This window comes from Ostrea edulis, chromosome 3, assembly GCF_947568905.1.
Source record: "Ostrea edulis chromosome 3, xbOstEdul1.1, whole genome shotgun sequence".
NCBI lineage: Eukaryota > Metazoa > Mollusca > Bivalvia > Ostreida > Ostreidae > Ostrea > Ostrea edulis.
In genome coordinates this window covers 96375654-96385337 of record NC_079166.1, presented here as the reverse complement: position 1 = coordinate 96385337, position 9684 = coordinate 96375654, and the positions used below count along the sequence as shown (strand labels likewise).

At 36.0% G+C, this 9684-nt stretch overlaps 1 protein-coding gene across 1 annotated transcript; it reads right to left on the bottom strand.

Annotated features, from left to right (window-relative positions):
• Nucleotides 1-691: 691 nt before the first annotated feature.
• LOC125677010 (uncharacterized) lies at nt 692-7240 on the bottom strand. The gene is made up of 3 exons (XM_048914916.2): nt 6817-7240; nt 4605-4802; nt 692-2180 (listed from the first exon to the last, which is right to left on the bottom strand). Exons 1-3 carry the CDS (start codon nt 7169-7171, stop codon nt 1537-1539), a joined length of 1197 nt encoding a protein of 398 aa, XP_048770873.2. The 5' UTR covers nt 7172-7240; the 3' UTR covers nt 692-1536.
• Between the last annotated feature and the right edge of the window lie 2444 nt (nt 7241-9684).

Here is a 9684-nt window from a genome sequence, read left to right as displayed (position 1 = left end):
CACCTGATCCCACATCCAATGTGTCCAGGGGTCCATGTTTGCCCAAATCTTTATTTGGTATTGCTGATAGGAGTTAAGAGAATTATCTTCACGGTATAATCACCTTTCATAAAAGCAATGTGAACATCAGGATAATTTGCATAATGGACAAAAATAATCTCAAGCTTTCCTTGTTCTCATATCCTGCATTACACAAACTATAAATCTATTTCTTGTATCTATAGTTTGTAATTGAGCTGGTTTCTTTTATAAAGTCAATGTTGAAAGGTAAATTATACACAATGTAGTGTTTCTATGGAGATTAACAAACATCAAAGGTAAATTATACACAATGTAGTGTTTCTATGAAGATTAACAAACATCAAAGGTCAACCCTCCAACAACTCCTATTCAGAAATTTCTTTTTCAGCTACAACTACAAGTACAAATTCTGACAATACAAACTGATTGAAAGAATTTTGATGTCATTTTTTATCAACCATTGATTTTTTTTGTCATAAAGATGTCAAATCTAGAAATATAAAACAACATATCTAATTTAATGTCCTGACTAATTAGCCATATAAAGGTTCTGCCCAAGTCAACCATGCTTGATTTCTTGGCCTACATGATCAAGTTTCTACAATCTCTCAAAAATCACACCCGTGCAACAACAGACACATCTTGCTCTAACACAGAGTTTGCTAAAGTCTCAATGTTATTAAATTTAATCCGAATTCATAACTGTTCATAATGTCAGAAATATATTCATTTAATACAGGTTGATAAAATCAAACTATTTTCTTCGAACACATTGTTTTCTAATTATTGTTTATACAAATAATACTTGCTCAATGGGTTCCATAAAGCAATTCTAGCATGTTCAGTTTCTTGGTCATTTGAGCTCAAGGCTGCACATTTAACATGGCGCTCTACATACATCAGTTCTCTATGAATATTACACTTACATGAATTGTATTTCATTGTGTTTATCATTCTACATGCAACATGAAGACCATTAAAGATATTTTTCATTTTTTTTTAAAACAAAAGGACAATCATTTGTGTGGTTTATCATGTTTACATTCTAGAACAGTCATTTGTGTGGTTTATCATGTTTACATTCTAGGACAGTCATTTGTGTGGTTTCTCATGTTTACATTCTAGAACAGTCATTTGTGTGGATTATCATGTTTACATTCTAGAACAGTCATTTGTGTGGTTTATCATGTTTACATTCTAGAACAGTCATTTGTGTGGTTTATCATGTTTTCATTCTAGGACAGTCATTTGTGTGGTTTATCATGTTTACATTCTAGGACAGTCATTTGTGTGGTTTATCATTCTAAAATGGATATGAATACACTTGCCATAGGTCATTGAACGTTTCCCCATATTCATATATCTGCATTGTTATGACTTGCGAATATTTCATGTTTATTTGAGACACGATTCAGTCTTACTCAATACTTCCTTGTTGTCTTATTTATTTGAGACACGATTCAGTCTTATTCAACACATCCTTGTTGTCTGATTTATTTGAGACACGATTCAGTCTTACTCAATACCTCCTTGTTCTCTCATTTCTCTGTGGATTATTGCTACAAGTTTCATCTCCTGTTCCTCCAAAAATGAACTAAACTGTAATGATTTCTTAAGAACATTCCACACAGGATAAGCAATATTTCCTAGTTGTAGTTCTCCTTCGTATATCTTCATTTTTTCTCTCACATCCTCGAAAAAATCTCCCTTAAAACTTTTCATGTCCTCAGTTACACCAGAACACAGATATTTGTAATTGACCGTCAGCCATGAAACTATAATTGCAGTATCGTTAAATTCATATTCGTCGCAACCTGATGAACGAAACAGGGGTATGTGGGTACTCTCTAGCAGAACATCGTGCTCCGAATCGTAAAACACCACCACTAGGGTAGAATTCCCAACTCCAAAACACGGAATTAAAAAATGATCTCTCTCTGGATGTGTCTTCTTCTGAAGAAACGAAAACACGGTGGTCTGTGCAGTAATGTGTGGATTTCCTGCGAGAACACTACAGTTTACTTTCGCTTCAACAGGAGTTTGCCCCCCAGGGCTACTTTCATTTTCTCCACGGCTTCTTGGTGGGTCCTTCAAATGCTGCACAATCAGGTCATTATTGATAAGTACATCCACATCTCCATGCCAAACGTCTATGTTTCCTTTTAAAAGAGAAAATAAAGTTGAACAAAAACATGTTCTAATTTGAGAAAAAGTTCAGATCTCTTTCTTTTTCTACATAAAGACTTACTGTACATGTAACTTACTAAATCATGCTTTAAATTTTTACATTTTTACTTCTGTCTTAATTGTAGAAGAGATACTGCTCAAGTTAAGCAGACACCCCAAACAGATAGTCGACGGAGGGTCACTATCTGTGGTCAGCCACGACCGAAGGCGGCCTGCGATTTGCGAATTGGAGAATAAGATCAGTTACACTAGTTGCTTTGCTACATAAAGACTTGTATTACTGACTCTTGCACCTGCGTGGCCGAGAGGTTAGAGCATTCGCCCCGCATGCGGAAGGCCCAGGGTTCGAATCCCGGCCGCGACACACCTAAGTCGTTAAAAAAGGTAGTGACAGTTCCATCGCCAAATGCTCGGCATCAGGTGTGAATGTCACGGGTCCTCGGAGATGACCTTATAAACGGATGTCCCGTGTCGCAGTAGGTGTGGCACGCTAAAGAACCCTCACTGCTCAATGGCCGTAAGCGCCGATCATAGGCCTAAATTTGAAGCCCTTCACCGGTCTTGGTGACATCTCCATATGAGTGAAAAATTCTTGAGTGAGACATTAAGCAAGATACAATCAATCAATCAATCTTGCATCCATTTTTATTTCCACAACTTGTAAAGCTCGTATCACATTACCGAAAAAAGAATAAGCTTAAATTAATTCCCAAGCGTTCTAACTTCTCCCAATGCATGCTCAAGACAATTCTAATTAACTGTGCAATGGTGTAAAATCTATCACAAAATTTGTCCAGCTTCTACAATGAGATGAATGTTTTAAGACAAATTTATAAATTAACAGAGTGAATAAATGCAGTCTTAAAGACAGTTACAGTTTTTGATAGGGCTGTGCGGTGCACCGAAAATTTCAGTGCACCACGATTCATACCATTCGATTCGATGCACCGATTACAAATTCCGGATTTCGGTTCGGTTTAGATTTTACATACACCAAAACAACAAATATGGCGTTCGAGTGATGTGCAGAACATGTGGTTTTTATGCAACAGAGATTTAAATCACTACTGTGTTGAGAGAATTAGCATTTTCACCACTCAGATACCAACAGAATATGGTCCGTAAGATCATTGCAGTTTATCTTTACATGACATATAGCATTTCTGTCAGTGGTGGAGTGAAATCAGCATCATAGGTAATGACACAGATTTGACAGTTAATATGAGAGAAGTAAATCAATAAAGGAGATATTTTCAAATACTCTCAATTGATAGAATTGTTGAATTTTTACATATCAATGAAAACAATATCATATACATTTTAGATTCACTATAGATTTGTTTAATAATCCAAAACTTATGCACCACATTAATATTGAACAAATTTTAATAGACTGTCAGTGGGTTTTTTTTAATCAAAGTTATAAAATGCCATTATAAATAGATATGATGTTTACAAATGACAAGATATAGTTATATAACTTGAATAAAATCAAATCAAATATGCTACTCATTAAATTTATTGATTTTTGTGCTGTAATTAGATAAATTGGACATAACATGAACCGAATCGAAAATAACCGAAACGTGCTGTTCTGAATCGAAACCGAACCGAATCGAGCTAACCCTGAATCGTCCCAGCCCTAGTTTTTGACATTCTGTCGTTAAATTATTTGCATCCATTATATACATGCTATGCTTCATCGTCGGAAACCCATGGTTGATTACGCTTTGTTCTTCTCTCGTGGGTTTCCGACGATGACTTTATACTTACACTAATAAGGCTTCAGAAAATATCACCAGCAAGTAAAGAGTGTTTTTAACGATCTGTGCACATTCAAAACTATGTGATAAACATGTCTCAAGTTATGAAAGAAACAAAATTACAAATGCGCACAATACTTTGTAAATCAATCAGGTCTATAGCATTTGGAATTTTGGTAGATCGATTGTCTATAGTACAGCAGTGGTTTTTTAAGGCCCATTTTCGGTCCGAATTTCGGCCCTTTCCCCTCCTAAAAATTGACAATTTTTTCCCAATTTAGCTTGCATTTTTTCCAATAATAAAATTATGAAAGGAAAACGTATTTGAAAAAAATAAACATATACATTTATTATAAGTCTTAACAAAGAGTTATGGGAATGATGATTTGGATAGAATAGTTGAAAATGTTAGACGGTTAAAGAAAATTATATGTGTAAAATAAAGATAATATAATGTTTGATATGATTTTAAAACTTATTTATGATAAAATTGAATTTTCCCAATTCGACTGAAATGTCGACAATTTTTCCCAATTTGAAAGCCATAGGACCCTTGTAAAAAATATAGAAAAATTACTGTACAGAAATTTACGCACTGTTAATTGAGTAACGGTGCTAACCACATGACCTCACCTATACTGGTATCTCCATAACGACCGGCTGTCTCACACGACTGATCAATACAAGAGCATTCAACTTCTTTTTCACCAGCATCACACCTGTCAACAAGGTAACTCCCGAGTGTCGCTAGTTTTCCAAAGAGATGATTCGTTAATGTTACTGCCAGTTCTGTCCCACTCAGCTTCTCGTGATAAACTTTTATTCTTCTTTCTGAAATTGAGAAACAGTTACCGAGATAGCCATTCAAGCCTACTTAAGGAAGCTCAAGCCTTCACCCTCTTATGACGTGACAAGTTTTTGCAAAATCTTTATTTAATTAAACTTCGCGTTGAACAGAAAATCTGACATCTTTAAGGGGAATAAATAAATATTAAAATATCTATTTGGTTTATATACATACATACATACAAACATGAATACCTAGGATAACCCATGAAAGCTCGAAAGCTTATTTCCAATGGGGTCTTTTGATGCACGGATGTTTGCACGAGGGGGTCATTTATGTGGGAGGAAACCGGAGTACCCAGAGGAAATTACTGTCTACCCGGGCACCCTATCCATCAGGCATAATAAATAAATTTGGGAAACTATTTGAGGCAGAAAAAGTTTATATCTTCTACAATTTAATAAATTAATCAGTTATCTAGATATCATCATGATATGTTGTCAAGGGCAATAACTCCTATGCTAGGATCTCTAAATGATAGATTTATTTCCATTTTCAAAAAATTAAAATACAGAATTAGATGTCTCAAGGACAGGCAGGACAGTGGCACAAAAAATTTATTAAATTTTGTTCTTGTATTTAGTTAAATCGTAGTAAAAGGGGCCCTCCATGTAAATATACAAAATAATGTCCACATTATTAAGTTCCTAGTCACTGAAACGGGTTATGGGCATGGAAGAGTTGCGTTCCCTGAAAAGTGGTAATTTATACCAACTGAAATTCGTAAAATATAGGGAATGGATAGTTTGTGATGAAGCTATTTGGTTTACTCTCTCGCCAAAGTCGCGTTCTAGCAAAAATATCTCGCCATAGCATGTATAGGGGAAGTATTACCAACCTGTTAGATTTGTTGATCTGGACTGCGTTCAAGATCGTAGCGGCTACGTATAGGGCTCGGTAGCGCTATGATCTTGAACAATGTGCTAGGCTAGCCCTACGTAGGAATAACAAGCGGTAATTCATACAGTGCGTTCAATAGATCTAGATATCTAGCCTAGCAGCTAGGTTAGCAGCTAAGATCTTGAACGCTGCCCAGGTCTGAATAAAATGCATATCTATATCCAAATCACAGAGGTTCAGTTGTCAGAAATTGAAGTTTTGTATTATTTGTTCCCAAATGATAAATTGAAGTTTTGCATGATTTGTGTCCGAATAATAGATTATATAAATAAAATCCACCACCAAAATCCGCTTTTTTCGAGGTTTTAAAAAAGGTGTATCATGTGTACATTAAAAAAATGTACACATGCTACACCTTTTTTAAAACCTCGAAATAAGCGGATTTTGGTGGTGGATTTTATTTATATAATTTATTATTCGGACACAAATCATGCAAAACTTCAATTTATCATTTGGGAACAAATGCAGTATTAAGTCTTCCCCGGAAGACATGTGTCGCCTGCTAATGTTGAAAAAGTAAATTTTTTTTTTTGCTGTAAAAAATTCCAAGTCCCGGCGAACAGGAAGTTGATAAGCGACAGATTCGAAAATGTCTTGCACAATACAGTTGGCCACACTGATGCTCTGTGCCAAATATCAGGGAGTTGCCCCATGTGGTTCTTGAGAAAACTGTTACAGAAATTTTTTTGCTGTAAAAAATTCTAAGTCCCGGCAAACAGGAAGTTGATAAGCGACAGATTCGAAAATGTCTTACACAATACAGTTGGCCACACTGATGCTCTGTGCCAAATATCAGGGAGTTGCCCCATGTGGTTCTTGAGGAAACTGACAGAAATTTTTTGTGACGACGCCAGACGACGACGCAGGACGACGGATAGTGATCCCTATATGTCGCCACTGCGTGTAACGCAGGCGACACAATAATACAAAACTTCAATTTCTGACAACCGAGCCCCTGTGATCCAAATAGCTTCATCACGCTATTGAGAAATTTCATTAGGTCACCTATAAATTGAGAAACTTTTCAATCCACTTTTAAGCTACATGTAGATACAGCTATCAAGAAATTGTGCTGCCAAGTTGATTTAAAACATTCACCGTCTTTTACGAAGTCCAAGAGTTTCCTTAGCAGGAGACTGTCCATTTTGTCAGCTGGTAACGTTTTCTGATACAAAAAGTCTGTAATCACTTTAATGCCTGACTGGAACACATCTCCGAACATGAATTCTACAGCGTACCCGATCGTTTCACAAAACGCTTTAGAGAACGGGACACCTCCCCCTGCATTGCTCCGGTTAATCCTGTGAGGAGAAAGCTTTACCGCGTCTGAAAACCTTTGATTTGCGATACATAAAGTATGCGTTGCATTTGCAACTCTCAAAACACTGTCATGTCTGATGTCAACATCAATCACACATTTTCGCTTCATGGCAGACGCCATTTTCCCCCCCATCTGTGGTCAGGCTAATAACCATAAAAAGGGGTGCGTCTTTTTAACCCTAAAGAACCCCATAAACACCACAAAGACCTCCATAGAATCCAAATTAAAAAAAAACTTCACCCCACTTAATATAAAACTGAGAATACGGCATTTTCCAAAATAATAATAATAATAATAATAATCACTGTATTAAATGGGCTGATTCACGATTTTCCCCAAAATTTTGTTTTTCACTTTTAATGATCAATATCTACTGTCTAATGTGTTTAAAAGATTTCACATAAAATCTAAGGTTATATACATTATCACAGAAGCTCATTTTAAAAAGTTTATTATTTGCTTTGTAAACAAAGATTGCGATATGCTATTGTTTACAAAATTTTCAAAAGAAATGGATATAGATCTTTAACATTTCAAACATTTTTGGGTAAAATGCGTCATCTAAAAGTTAAAATTTGTGACTATGCAAAATTAAGATGCATTATATTACAAAATCAATATTTACCTGTTTGTTTGTTTACATAAGAAGACTCGAGTCTTTGTTTACATAACACATATTTATGGATTGCTTTTATTCTTACATTTTAGATGAAGGTCAAAATTTTGGCTGTCAACATTAAATGATTTATATTTTTAATGTTTAACTTCAAAAAATGAAAAATATTTTTTATAAAAAATCATTAATCAGTTCCTTTAAATCCAATAGTTCTAGTACATGTCAAATTTTAAAGAGTACAAACGATGAACCCATCTCTTTGAATCATAACAATGGTGAAATGAAAATGTAAATTAGATGTGAGAAATCATGAATCCACCCACTAGAATGTGAGGCAATGCACAGACATTAAACAAACAGATGGACAAGGTGATTCTCCCTTCCCAACACACACATTTCTTTTGTGGGAGGGGGCGTTGTGTGTTATAAAGAGAAAAAAACAGAAGAATTCTTTTTTTTTTCAAAAAAAAGTAGGACAAAAAAAACCCCAAAAAGTAATTTTGAGGGTGCACCCAGGAGGAACTCCGAAGTTCAGAAATCGCCTAGATCATGAACCACTGAAAGGAGTATAAACTGAAATACAGAATGGTTTATTTTAATTAATTAGTCTCAAATTTATAATTGTTTCAAGGAGTGAGGTCTTTATGAATTCCCCAAGAACATGGTTAGCGAACAGGACTAATATCTTTACAATGCTACCGTTTGAGCAAGCGCAGCTACATGTACACATATTTTGTAATGTTCATGATTTGATCTGGTTCAATTTAAACAAGAGGTACTGTGAGCAATGCTCACTAAGAATACCCCCCGCTTACCCCTATCTCCCAAAGGGTGTTGGTAATAGGTATAAACTACCTCTTTTCTGAGTGTTGCTACTTCGATGTCCAGTGCGCATGACCTTTGACCTTTTGACCCCAAAATCGATAGGGAACATCTTCATCCCATGGGTAGTCCATATGTATGATATGGTGACTGTAGGTGGAAAGGATAACACTTTAGAGCCCGGAAACCATATTGCTACTTCAATGTCCAGTGTGCGTGACCTTTGACCTTTTGACCCCAAAATCGATAGGGATCATCTTCATCCCATGGGTAGTCCATATATATGATATGGTGACTGTAGGTGGAAAGGATAACGCTTTAGAGCCCGGAAACCATATTGCTACTTCAATGTCCAGTGCGCTTGACCTTTTGACCCCAAAATCAATAGGGAACATCTTCATCCCATGGGTAGTCCATATGTTTCATATGGTGACTGTAGGTGGAAAGGATAACGCTTTAGAGCCCGGAAACCATATTGCTACTTCGATGTTCAGTGTGCTTGACCTTTTGACCCCAAAATCGATAGGGAACATCTTCATCCCATGGGTAGTCCATATGTATGATATGGTGATGGTAGGTGGAAAGGATAATGCTTTAGAGCCCGGAAACCATTGCATCTACAGACGGACGGACGGACAACCCGATTCCAGTATACCCCCACAACTTGTTGCGGGGGGTATAACAATATCTATTAGCCAAATACTCAGTACATAAATGAAATTAGGAAGCAGAAACAGTCTATTTCAGTTTTATCTCGGTGTTTTATATTAAATCATTACTCAAGTCCTGTATTAGTGTAGATATGCACATGCATCAGCAATCCGCAAATCAATGCCAAGCACAACTGGAACATTTTTCTTTGTTCAACTTTTCGAAACAGTATAATTATTTCACAAAACTGCATGCAAATTATATGTAATGTCCCTTGATTGTTCCCTGAGAGTTACTTTCTGATTTTCGTTATGAAGGTTGGAAAAAAGATTGAATGTTCTAGAATCTTCTGGCTATGATTCTCATGTCTTTAAAGCAGACAACAAAGTACGACATTTTTTCTTCTGTGGCTGTCAGTCTCTCATTTCTTTCTGCTGAACGGACAAAAGACAAATGGATACACTGCTCGATTTGCCTTCCATTTGCTCTCCCCTTGTCTCTCTCCCCTCTTTTCCCCTGTCCAATGGCTAATAAATACAAAATAACTCAATGTCTT

Coding starts and splice junctions, on each gene's coding strand:
- LOC125677010 (XM_048914916.2), bottom strand. CDS start 7,171: ATGGGGGGGAAAATGGCGTCTGCCATGAAGCGAAAATGTGTGATTGAT. Junction 4,803..6,816: donor CTTGGACTTCGTAAAAGACG/GTGAATGTTTTA, acceptor TCTCAATTTCAG/AAAGAAGAATAAAAGTTTAT. Junction 2,181..4,604: donor TTATGGAGATACCAGTATAG/GTGAGGTCATGT, acceptor CTCTTTTAAAAG/GAAACATAGACGTTTGGCAT.